Source organism: Scardinius erythrophthalmus (genome assembly GCF_964197995.2).
Source record: "Scardinius erythrophthalmus genome assembly, chromosome: 8".
NCBI lineage: Eukaryota > Metazoa > Chordata > Actinopteri > Cypriniformes > Leuciscidae > Scardinius > Scardinius erythrophthalmus.
The window spans coordinates 39540727-39554080 of record NC_138228.1 but is presented as its reverse complement, the minus strand read 5'-3'; the positions used below and the strand labels follow the sequence as shown (position 1 = coordinate 39554080).

General features: G+C 42.7%; 1 protein-coding gene across 1 annotated transcript; it reads right to left on the bottom strand.

Annotated features, from left to right (window-relative positions):
- Positions 1 to 2531: 2531 nt before the first annotated feature.
- Positions 2532 to 4911, bottom strand: LOC308695210 (UDP-glucuronosyltransferase 2A2-like; the record flags this gene model as incomplete). Its single annotated transcript, XM_081373251.1, has 1 exon — positions 2532 to 4911. The coding sequence occupies one exon, from the start codon at positions 4909 to 4911 to the stop codon at positions 3316 to 3318; it is 1596 nt and encodes a 531-aa protein (XP_081229377.1). The 3' UTR covers positions 2532 to 3315.
- Positions 4912 to 13354: the final 8443 nt, after the last annotated feature.

Below are 13354 nucleotides of genomic sequence, written 5' to 3'. Positions count from 1 at the left end.
GAAGGACCTGCGCCTGGACACATCTATGACGCATCCTGAAGTGCCAGTCACATCAGCCCTGTGAAGGCCTCATCGACACGACAGCCATCAGCACTGATCCTCAACAAACTCGTCTCCATACCGGCGTGATGACTCCGAATTCCAACCAAATGGAACAGGATAAACATACTGAATGTTCTGATCTAATCTGACTTCTGACCTGTAATGCTGGCTGGATCATAATCATACACTGTTCGCTCGTTGGCCAGAGAACTGGCCCCCAACTGAGCCTGGGTTCTCCCAAGGTTTTTTCTCCATTCTGTCACCTGATGGAGTTTTGGGTCCTTGCCACTGTTGCCTTGGCTTTTGGCTTGCTTAGTTGGGGACATTTAATATTCAACAATATTATTGATCTGCCTTACTTAAGGTGGATGATGATGCAATTTTCTTCTAGAAACAAACTTTATTTTCATGTTATCACTGTGAAGCTGCTTTGATACAATCTGTATTGTAAAAAGCGCTATATAAATAAAGATGACTTGACTTGACTTGACTGAGATGTTGTTTGCGGTGGAACAGAATTTGATTAAAAAAAAGATTCTCCACCTGGCCCTCCACCAGGAAAGAGCAGCTTACTCTGGGTCGACAGTCTCAGGGCTGCTGAGACAGGAGACAGTTCATCTGACCGAGGGCCAGCGCTCTGACTTAAACCACAGTCAGTCACTATGCGCAACTCAACCCCGACTGAGAACTACCCTTGTGCATTTAGTGTTTTGGCCTTCCACAGACTTGTAGGGTGGCCATCACATGCAGGGAAGAGGCGGTCTGCAATTAGCACAGCCGCCCCACCACCAAGGGTAGTGAGAGGAAAAACTTTTTCTGCAGATTTTGGCATGTTTGGCTTGCCATATTGGCACCAATATGCTTCCATACTGCCAAAGTTTTTCACACACATCCGAGCAGGCACGGGGCGGGGCAAGGCGATTACACACTGCACAGCGCCCCCCAGAGTAGCCCAGGAAAGTGTGGCCGTCAAGTCTGAATCTGATTCAGCATGAGCACACACACCATTATAGTGGGAACTCAGCATCATCTTCATTTCCAGAGCGTAACAGCCCTCTCTCCGATGCAGCGATCGGCATCTGATCCTCCCCTGGAGCCCCGAATGAAATGCTTGGTCCCTCATGAGAAGGACCAGTAATCCCATCCGGAAGCTGCCAGGCATGCGAGACAGAGAACGTGGCCGTCAAACTCGATGGCACGCTGAGCGCTCAAGCCCTCATGAGAAAGGCAAGATGAACAATGTGTCGACGTGGTCATGCTCTCTTGAGAGCATAAACCACCCACGAACGCAGTCTCAACATGTATGCGATGCGCTAGAGGAGAGAGGGGCCCGAGGAGGTGGTCTCGTCGGGGAACGCTCACAGTAATCCTCAGATCACCAGTGCTATTAGCCAAAGTAGCCCTTTTCTGGTGGTCACCAGAAGAGGAACTAGATCAGGGAATAGGCAAAGGGACTCCACCTCGTTTGAGACACTTGAGTCTCGATGGCGCATCTAGAGTGCCAAACGACCCGCGCAGGGTTGCCGTGACAACCCATGCTGTCAGCCGGCAGCTCGACGGCACGCTGAGCGGCTCAAGCCTTTACGAGAAAGGGGAGACGAACAACGTTCCGACATGGTCATGCTCTCATGAGAGAACATAAACCAACCACGAACGCAGTCTTAACACGCTTAAGCCCAGGCATGTGAAACAGTGATCATGGCCGTCAAATGAAGACAGGAAACGACCGCATCCAGATACACACGATTTGAATGACATCTTGAAAAAGACGCAGTGTCAAACCATGTATGCTCTTTCAGGAAACTGCTCTCTAACTACTATGTACGTTATGACTGACAAAAGGGAACAGAATTTTTATTTTTGTGTTAACTATCCCTTTAACCTTTTTTCAGGATTATTGGAAGTCATTTTTCAATTTGCAATCACTACAAGTGAAATAAAATGAGTTCATTTATTTATTTGACAAGTATTGTGAAAATGAGTATCTGGAACTTTTCTGCATCTGTAAACTTGCCATACTATATAACACACACACACAAAAAAATCTGCTGTATAATATTACAGATGGGACTATCACAAATCACCTTAGGAAAATTAAGTTATCTGTAATATGCACATTCAATTTATAAAAGCAAAACTAAAGCATTTTAGAATATCTATTTATACAGGAATTAGTATTTATATACCATGTTTTATAACTTTTTGTTTAGATAAACTAGAAATAATGGTTCATTTACAAACTTTTTTTAACTATTTTGAAACGTAAGTCAATTGGCTGAGGCCAGATCCAATGGCAAAAGTCTTTGCACGTGGAGAGCCCGCCCCCTTTTGGAGGTTCTGCCCAGTTTGGGAGATTTGGAGAGCTCCGGTCTGCAGCTCTTCCTACTTGGTTTCAGCAGCAGTCAGTTTTCATCATAGTTTTGACAGAGTGGAAATGGTTGAGCTGTGAAGTGGAGGAGAGACAGACAACACAGCAACGGCTTCTGATTCAGACAGTTTTATTTCGATCTCATTAAAAGCATCAAATCTTCCCACAAGTGCACAATGCAAATTACCATTACATGCAACACAAAACACACAAGGTTTTGTATGCTCACTGTAAATTACGCAAATACATACATATCCTGTGACAGCTGTAATTTAATGCACAAATAATGCACAGCCATTCACATTTGTTCTCTGCATAGAAGATATATGAATACGCTGTTGCATCTTTGATAACTTTTGATGCTTATTTTGCAGGGTTTTTATAAGCTTTTTGATCGGTTAAAGGGCCGTAAATACCGGTTACACTCACAAGGTGGATGAATTGTGTTTGTGTCAAAGACTCAGGATCTTATAGAGAACTTATGCAATGCAGAAACTCTCAGAGTCTGGAACTGCAAAACAGATTGATCGCATAAAAAAATAAACTGTTGCAAATTACTTTGTGTACATGGGGCAAAAAAGTTTCCGAAATAATTTGTACAGTTGCATCTTAGCTGCGTTTACAGTTTTGGCACGATTCTCTCGCTGAGTTTTGCAAGCGCGAAGAGGAGGGCGGGTCCACCTTCTTCATGTAGCCAATCAAATGAGCTTCTCGCTGACTCTCGATTTACTCTTATCTGATTGGTTCAATAAACACGCCAGTCGCCAGAACACATCTTTATCTTTTCTCCTACATGCAAAACTAACAGATAGTAATTAACTTCTATGATGTTCAACACTCATAACTCACTTAAAATTACAGGAAATTTGGTTTATGTCTTCATGACCCTTTAATATGCAAATATGTCACTCAGTTTTCCTTTTTCTGCTGCAACACTTGCCACACACAAATCTACTGGTTAAAAATAGGAAGAGAGTGAATATCAAAACAACTGCAAACAATGTAACTGCAACATCTACTGAGTAATAGGAGTACCAAGGCAGTTTATAGGACTCTGTACGTAGGTGAGCAGCACCTTTGTGTCTCATTACAAACTCAATCCAGAAGAGGGCACTGTCCAAAGGTTTAACTGGTTTGTCTCTGTGCAGATAAAAGAGTCTCTGCATACTCAGTCTGTAAGATGGTTCAATGATTACTTCCTGTATGGCTGCATGCAGTGTGTTTTTATCTAAAGTTGCGATGGAAACGATCTTGGCTCCTCCCCTTTCTTGCAAACGAACAAGATTGTCGTACTGGTCAAAAAAGAATGGAATTCCAACCACTGGAATACCATGGTACAAAGATTCTTGAACCCCATTGGTTCCGCCATGTGCAATAAAAACTTTAGTCTTTGGATGCCCTAGAAGATCGTTCTGTGGCATCCAGTCAACCAGTAATGTGTTGTTCCCCAAAGTAGATGGTCTCTTTCCAGTGTATCTCCAAATCACCTTTTGTGGGAGCCGAGCAAAAGCAGTAGCTATTTCTGCTGTTAAATCATCTGGTAGGGCACTGATAAATGCCCCTAAAGACATGATGATGACTCCATGCTCTCCAAAACTTTGCATGAAGTCTTCCAGATCATGTGGAAGGGCCTTTGCTGGTTTACACTGAAAGCCTCCAATGTAGATAATATTTGGCATTGTTGGACGTGGAAATTCAAAAACAAAATCAACCCTCATAAGCCATATATCAGCCCCCTGGAGAAGTTCATAAAAATTCACAGGTGGATGGAAATATTTGTCACAAAGTGCTTGGTACTGTGGCAAATTAAAATAGCTGTACTGAAAGGCCATTAGGAAATAGTGGAAAACATTTTTTACTCGTTGAAAGAAGCTCATCTTGTCAGTGTTTCCAGATCCTGTGATAGGGATGTAAGACATTGGTGAGGGAGCGATGTTAAAGTGTCCCTCACCAGTAGTGGTCCATCTCACATTATATACCATGGGTAACTTGAGTTCATGAGCCAGGAGAATGCCTGCACCCCATGCCGGATCCGTAAGCATCAGATCATACTGTTTTTCATGAAGTACCTTCATAATTTCCTCACTTTCAAACATGTTTGTTATAAGCTGACATATCATTTTATGCATTTCATACATGTTACTAACCATATCCAAACTCAGACGTACAGCGCTCAGCCAGTACCTTTTTCCTTTTTCATGGTCGATTAGTTTGGAGAGCATGTCTTCAACAAATTCTTCATCCATTCCTTTGGTGTTTGGTATGGTTATAGAGTTGTAATAAGTTGAATTCTCCTTTACGAACCAGCTATTATAGGTGCGTATTACATCAATGCTGTGCCCTTGACCATGTAAAGCCTTGATGAGGATATCCATGTTCACCCAGTGACTTCCCTCCACAGGTACCACCAAGATTTTGCCACCATCACAGAGAGAACCAAAAAGAATTACGAATGTTATCCAGAGAGAGACAGAATCCATGTTCTTAGAAAATGGAGTCATCTTACCTGTAAATGATAAAATAATTGGATAACGTAATTTTAGATAATATTATTTGTGTAGTTACTTCTTGTAATAATAATGTTGCCGACACTGTGCAGTACCAACGCATTCTCATCCTTGGGCGTCATAATACTGACGCTTTTGACATTTCGTCTACATCGAACGCACATGGCACCCTTTAGCGTCAATATGAGACGCACAGAGCTTTGTTCGGTTATGGGTAGGTTTAGGTCTAGTGTAGGGTTAGGGTTAGACCGCTAGGAGGCGCCTTCTGGCCCATTTCTATCTGTGTCTCATATTGACGCTAAAGGGTGCCATGTGCGTTTGATGTAGACGAAATGTCAAGAGCGTCAATATATGACGCCCTAGGATGAGAACGGGCTGGCAGTACTGACATAACAAAATAAATAAATGAAACAGATTTAGAGTAGTAGCCAGGTTTATTTGTGTCACCTCGTTATAGAAATGCCTTGTCAGGCAAACCAGGCAAAATAATTCAGGTGGTTACTCTTAAAAAAACTCATTCATGAATTCTGTGATGAACAGATGTAGTTAACGCCAAGCCTTTATTACGTTTTTGAAAAGCGTGAATTACATTTATAGTTAAATTCTGTAACGAAGTATGTTGATAAAGGAAGAAGGAGACAGTAACCGGCAAATGTTTCACATACTTTAATTAATTCCATATAAAACAAATGACAAAACAAACGTTAATGCGGCAGCCCTTCACAGACGACTGCTGCACTCACATAAACAAAACACAACGTAAATTCAGGACTGGTCCTCTCTCTTCCTTCACTGTCGTCGCTCCTCCTTTTATGCTTCCGTAGCTCCTCAGTGAGAGATAAGCCGTTCTCTCATGGCTCTCGGTCCTTCCCTGCTCGCCACATACCCCCATCGCCCCTCGCAGGCCGAGGGTACTCACGAGGGGCCAGTCATGGCCAGAGAAGGAGACAGAAGCAAGAGGAGTGACAAAGACGAGAGAAGGAAGAGAGACGAGAGGGACAAAAAATAGGTCCGTTCCCAAAACACACAGCCATTCGGTCTCCCACCAGCTGGGTGAACTCCTCCACGATGCCTGGCGGTGGAGCTGGATAGCCCTCGGTGGATGGCTTGACAATCCTCCACCGTCTGGTGGACGCCGATGGCTCCTTTGGGTTCAGGCAGTCAGCAGTAGTCCCCCATTCCCTGCTCCTCCACAACCCAGACAGCCGGCAACAAGTTCGCCCGTCCCCCCGGCAACTCACTTTAGCTGACAGCCTCAAGCGTCTATGGCGGAAGACTCTGCTCAGCAATGCTGGATGGCACCGTGGATTCCCCATAGCAGATTCACTGTCGTCGCTCCTCCTTTTATGCTTCTGTAGCTCCTCCGTGAGAGATACGAGGCCGGTGTGGCGCAGGTGATGCTTATTATCAATCACGCCGCCGGCCGTTCTCTCATGGCTCTCGGCCCCGCCCTGCTTGCCACTAATTCATTTGCTTGTTATCTCACAAATAATGGGGCTGAAAGATGAATATATTCATGAAGCCTTGTCAAGTGAAACCAAATATCTCAGTATAGCTGGCTCTTGGTTCGTCAATTTAACACTCACAATTAAATAAATAAATAAAACCAAACTTATTTTTTAACTTCATCAATGGATAATTGTGTTGTTCAATGTTCTCTCTTTTTCATTGTGACAACGTGATCTGTCATCTCCACTAAAGCACTGGTTTACATAAATTCTAAGCATTTCACCTTATAGCAAAAAATCAACAGTTAAAAGGATAGCTCACCCAAAAATGAAAATTATGTCATTATTCACTGACTCAATGACTCATGTCATTCCAAACCCATTAGATTTTTGTTTTTCTTCAGCTCAAACGTTATGCGTAGGACACAAGAATGAACCTCATTGGTTCTTGCGCGTCAAACGAACATGGTTGAGCTTTCGTTTACCACAACTGAAGTGTGAGTTGATGAATGTTTATATGTGAATAAAAGCCTAATCTGTTCATCATATGAAGCAATTGAGTCTCTGCAGAAAATCTTGGACTAAGCCGCTCAATTTATATGGATTAGTTTTTCGATCACTTAGAAAGCCCTCAGCTCTTTTCTTAAAAAAGATCTTCATTTGTATTCCGAAGATAAATGAAAGCCTTACGGGTTTTGAACAACATGAGGGTGAGTAATTAATGTAATAATTTTTTGGGGAACTAACCCTTTAACATGTCAATTACATCCATATATCCTTTCATGACAACTCTCGGAGTGATTGGCATGGTAATGGGTATGACAATGTTGTATGTTTGGTCTTGGCGGAATAGATCTACTATGTTGCTGCTGCTGCTGCTGCTGCTGCTGCTGCTGTAGGTTATTGCTGCTGCTGCGGCAGAGCAAGTACGAGACTTGCTACTGCCAATACATACACGACACGCTGCTGTGAGCAAGTAAGACAAGCTGCTGCTGTATAATATAGGGTACATTAATAACCTGTAGCACATCTATACAGGTGGAGCTGGGGAAGGTGGAGGGTTTCTGAAAGCACGCTGCACTGCTAGAACAAATGCTACCCAAGTATTTGAAGGTTGAGCAGTGAGCTCATTGGCTACTGATACGGCAGGAACCAATCAGCTGCACCCTACAGATAACGATGTGATTATGAACAGGTGAGTAAAAGGACCTATTAGCCTGCACCACCTAGAGTTTCATGCCAGAACTTTGTATACAAACACATGTAAATGCTCTCTCTCGTTTTTTTTTTTTTTTTAAACTTATCTTTATGTTTATATGCTTTAGGGTTCAATCTGTTTTTCGGGTTGCACTGCTGTCTGAGTAGCGTGATTTTGTTCCCAAACCTCTTCACCAGAAATCCCACCCTGCAGCTAATTTCGTTGGTTAGGATTACAGTGACGGGTAGGCTTAGGGATCAGTGTTTGTTGTAGGCAGTCAAAAAATACAAAAAATACAATTTTAAGGGTTGTGCACACTCTACATTATGGCCAAGCATGCACCCTTAAAATAGTATCTGAATAACACGCCAGAATTGTTTTCTGGAACTGCAAAATAGCACCAGGGAACGTTTGCGCCGTAACATGCCTGCTCTTTTCGCTGAACCGCCCCCGTGAGCGCAAGTTCATTCCCTAATTTACCGACGTGCGTCTGTGGAGGGAAAAGTCCGTTGTGCATCGGGTGCAGAATAGGAATGATACATGCGTCGGTGAACAAAGTCAGTTGCGCTGGGTGCAAGATAGGGCCCTACATGTTTCTTCCAGTGTTACAGAGCGGCTCAGTTCACAGCAAATGCTGCTCCACACAAACTCAGTTTCTGCATGTGCTGTTTGTTTGGGTTTCCAATAACGTACATTTGGGAACGCATACAAAGTCTAACGCGCTTTGTGTTTCAAAGTGTTGCACTGTTATCATTTAAATGAGTAGAGCATGTCTCAGCAGTTCATTTAACAAACTCCATCTCTGCATATCCTGTGAGAGTGGGTTGCTTATAACTTTCACCTGGAAACACAATGTGCGCCATTTCACCAGATTTGTAATGTAAATAATTTATAAACCAACACCACAGGAGAATACATCAATGTTTTTAAATATGCAAATTGTTGTTCTTCATGATTTCAAAATAAAAGTTTACTGAAAATAAAAGTTTTAAAATAAGAGTTTGCATGTTTTGATGTCCACATGTTCTTGTTCAAGAAATTACACTGGCTGTAGCATTTCTATTGTAAAGATTAAGTGGACATTTGAATTAAATGTTTGGTCAAAGCTAAACAAGTATTTGATCATGCTGTAGTGTAAGAACAACAATCACCCTCTACAGGCACCCTCTACAGGCTCTTGTTATAATACACAATTTACATAAGATGATTATGTTTATATAAGGTATATTATGTAGTTTAACAGTGTTGCTCAATAAAACCAAATGATTACTTGCTTTGGATACTTTATTTGAACCAATTATTATTGTAGCCGATGGTAGTAATTCCCTTTACAGATTGATAGGGGCGTGCCTTATTTCACTTGTTTTATTTGACCTATAAAGGCAGCTGTAGGTGTCTTAGGAATGTGTGTCTCACAGTCATGGGTGACGTCATCTATTTACAGCGTGGTGCGGGAGTGTTTGTATGGTAAGGAGCTGCGGGTCACGGCTGTACTACTAAATGTTTGTATCGACTGGGGTTTTATCTACTCATTTGGCTCATCTTTCTCTAGTGTGGACTAAGGAATCCTGTGGCGTATTGTTGCAACGTGTGTTGTATTGGATTGTTTTAATGTCCTGGAGTTTAAATTCCCTGTGTACCGTGAGCTGCTCAAACCGGTAAGTTGTTTTAACAACAGCTTGTTGTATTACTTGGGGGTATTACTTTTTCTGAGTCTCTTGTCCTGTAGAGGAAGAGACTGAGAAATTACAGTTGGTTTCTCGTTTGGGATTTGGCTGTATTCTTATTATCAAAATAATCTTTAGCAACAGCCCTCGATTAGTTAAAAATTTCAAAATGCACCTGCATTGCTTTGCATTTTGACTTTCAGTCATATACATAATATTTTTCCAGTCATATATTTTGTCATTGAAGATTTCTAAAAAAATAACTTATCATCTTAAGTATCTTAAGTATCATAAGTATCATCTTGTGAGCTAAGTGTATTGTCACACACCTAATAAAGCAATTTAACAACAACAAAAGTGAAAATGCTGAGTGCCTAGTAAATTTTAAAAACCACTAGCCACAGAGGCTGGTGAGCAAAAGAGTCAATATTAAGCCCTGCCGGCCTACATTTTTTCTTGTTTGAGAAGCCATTTCAATCGGATATACATCACAATAGGGAAGAAAATACTTTTGCAACTGCTGTTTTATGCCGACTTCAATTTTTTTTTTTTAATGTCAACATGATGACTGTCTCCGTGTCTCACGCTCGAGACCCTGCCTTCTTTTCCATTCAACAGTGCTTAGATTCTGCAGTTACTTTTGCATTATAGCCTAGTAACCGCTGTACTATAGTACCTACAATGTGAAGCATCTATTTTTTTAAAGAGCAAAAACACATTCTGTGTTGTAGTGTCAATCTTGTCTAATAAACAAAAACAGCTGAGGCAGAAAGAGTTCCCTTCCGATACAGTTTACTCGCAGTGTGACTACTATTGACGCGTATTGGGAAAACTCTGCTTTTCTCCAAATACTGAAGAATGATGGGTTCACATGCACAGACAAATGGCTTTTCAGCCTGTCGAAACGGTTGGGGCCGACTGCTTAAGTCATACTGAAAGCAATTTTCATCAGAATTTTTCTCCTTCAGCGCAAAGATCATCTCACTGACTCAGAAGAAGAAAATAAAAAAGAAGCCTTCCTGCTCGCCGTGGAAAAAAAACGGATTAATGGCGCTGACAGCTCGACAGCTGAGAATGGTGCTTCTCCCCAGCGGCTATCCTGTGAGACTAATTGAGAAGATTTCACTCTAAAAGAGCATATTTTTGCCAGCGTTTGTTTCAAAACTCTGTGCCACGAGTATGTCACATACAGGGCTTCCCTGTTCTCCACCATTCTCTCCCTGAGAGGAAGAAACAACGGAGTCGCAGGGCTGAGCGGATGGGACTGAGTGAGCTCACGCTGGCCCATATCCTACGTGCCTCATTCTCCCTACAGCGAGGGAATCCCCTGGGTGCCTGCCCACAGTCATCTCGATGAATGGTTCCTGCAGCCGGGACACCATCAATGAACTCTCTGCCAGAGACCTACCCCTTTTGTTCATGATGAACTTACCAGTTGTGCTGCGCATCACCCACACCATTGGTGGCGGCGGCAAAAGCTTCCCCCTGGAGGGGGCCGTCACCACAACTCTGCCCGCCCACGGCTCTGGGATGAAAATCCAAGGCTGTTCATCCCTCTAAGCCATGCAGGGCCACATCTGCCTTCTGGCGAGAGCCTACTCTGCGGCCAGTCAAGCTGGATCCACTCTCCACACAATGGCGGTCCTTCAAGTGTTTCAAGCCAAACTCCCCTGCACTATGAATGAGTCCATTCCATACCTTGCTGCTTTCAAGGAGCTGCGCAGCGCAAAATACCTTGCTCTGCGCCCTACTAAGACTTCGGCCCAGGCAATCAGCCGTATGATGGCCAGTTTGGTGGTGCTCAAGCTCCACCCAAAGTGCCGGTCCTAGACTTCTGGGGGCCCTAAGCAACACTTTGTAAGGGTGGCCCTTTCAATGCGTTCATAAAAACCCCAAAAGGACACCCAACCCCTTAATCTGGTCTTTCAGAGCAGTTTCACTGTTAAAGAAGCAACAGTCTAAAATGACAAAGAATAGGACAAATACAATAGAAAAAAGATACAAATTAAATAAACAGATTAGCCTACTAAGCGAGAGTACCGCCAAGGCCAGACCACCTCCCATGAACATTGGTCCCTCCCCCCAGTGTGGCGGCCAGCCCCTTGCTACACGAAGCCAGGCTTGGTAAGCCACCCCCTCAAACGTGAATCTCAAGAACGGTCTGTGATCTGGAAATGAAAGTATGCGTCCTTGAGATCCACTGATAAAAACAATCCCTGGGTCAAACCTGCAAGAGGATTTATTTCAAAGTTAACATTCTGAACGGCTGTCTTAACAAAATCTCAAATCGAGGATGGGCTTGAGGCTGCTATCCTTCTTTGGAACAAGGAAGTTGCGGCTGTAAAAGCCTGGCTCACCGTGGAATGTGGGAACTTACAGAACCCTTCGTAAGCAGAGCTTGTACTTCGGCTCGGAGGACGTGAGCGCTGAGCAAGTGAACTGGAGAGTAGCCTCATCTGATTGTCTCCAAAACCCAATTGGACACACCCGAAGGCTGCCCATGCCACGGCTTGGGTGACGAGAGGCTGGAGAATCGTGAGAGACAGGTAGTGTTGCTTTCGTCAACGAAAATTATGACTAAATATCCTCGTCAACAAACCTTTATCACGTGACGCAGCGTAAATGCTGGTCATATGACGATGACTATAATTAAATGTATAATGCAATTTTGTTGACGAATAAAAACGAGACTAAATGTGGTTTACAAATAAAAACTATGCTAAAATGTCTCTTCATTTTCATTGACCAAAACGAGACGAGACAAAATGTTATAACGTTATTTTATAATATTTATAATATTTAGTCAAGTTATTATTATTATTTTGCAGTATTTCTGTTTCCTGTGTCTCACTTCAGGGCTGCATCAGGTCGCAGTGCGTAGACGCAGGCAACGTCACTTCCTCAAGCCCCATTTGCAGCATTATTTAGATATTTAGACTGCGGTGAGTTAGCGTAAACGACAACAAACAAAGTTAAGTCTGAATAAGTTAAGTTTGAATGGGTTTGGCTAAAAGAAAATATTGGTTTCGTCTATACTACTAGGTACTTACACTATATTGACTGGGTTAAATATAATTGCATTACTAAAAAGAGACTAAAATACAATTTTTTGAATAAATGTCATCAGCTTTCATCAACTAAAACTAGACTAAAATGTCATCAGTTTTAGTCGACTAAAACTAGATGAAAATAGTCATGGATAATTCTGACTAAAATAAGACTAAAATGCTCAGACTTTTAGTCGACTGAAACTTGACTAGACTAAAAAGAGTATGAATGTAAACTAAAACTAATAAAAACTAAAATGACAGCTTGACACAAAGACTAAACTAAAACTAAAATTAAAACAGGCCAACACTAAAGACAGGTCACCATGCTGTGGTGGGGAGCTGATGCTCATGAAATTCAATTGTTTCTCAGACCCATGCTTGACAACCCCCGGAACAGCTTCCCAATATAAAGTCCTACTGTTTGGACTGTCCATAGCTCCATGCACTTTTACAAAATGTGTGGATGCAGCCCTCTCCCCCCTGAGACAGATGGGAGTGCAAATCCTGAATTACCTCAACAATTCTCTGCTCTTAGCCCAATCAAAGGAGGTGCTATGCGCGCATAGATCCTTGCTCCTCAGCTATTTGGTAAGTCTGGGGTTCAGGATCAATCTAAGCAAGAGTTCACTGTCCCTCAGCCAACGCATCTCGTTCCTTGGGGCAGTCTTCAACTCAGCCCACATGCAGGCCTGGATTTCGCCAGAGTGCTCGCTGAAAATTCAAAGGCTAGCGGCGTCTTTCAGATTCGGGGACAACTTCCCCTAAAAATGTTTCAAAAGCTACTGGGCCTCATGGCAGCAGCCTCCTTGAAGAGTGACAGGCGAGAACGGAGCGTGCAAAGCGGCAGCTTTGTGTGTATCCCCACCTGTAAGGAAACTAGGGCAGGGAGAAGTACACAACTTGAATGATTGTTTGTTCGTCATTATTTTCTTATATTGAGCTGTACTATATCAGGACAGACAACAATAAACAAGACAGACTGTTAAGGAGGATTCATCCAATCGCCCATTTCAATTTACCGAATGACGCCAGCCAGTGCCTCAAGTCAGCAAGAGACGAACTATGAATGCTCCT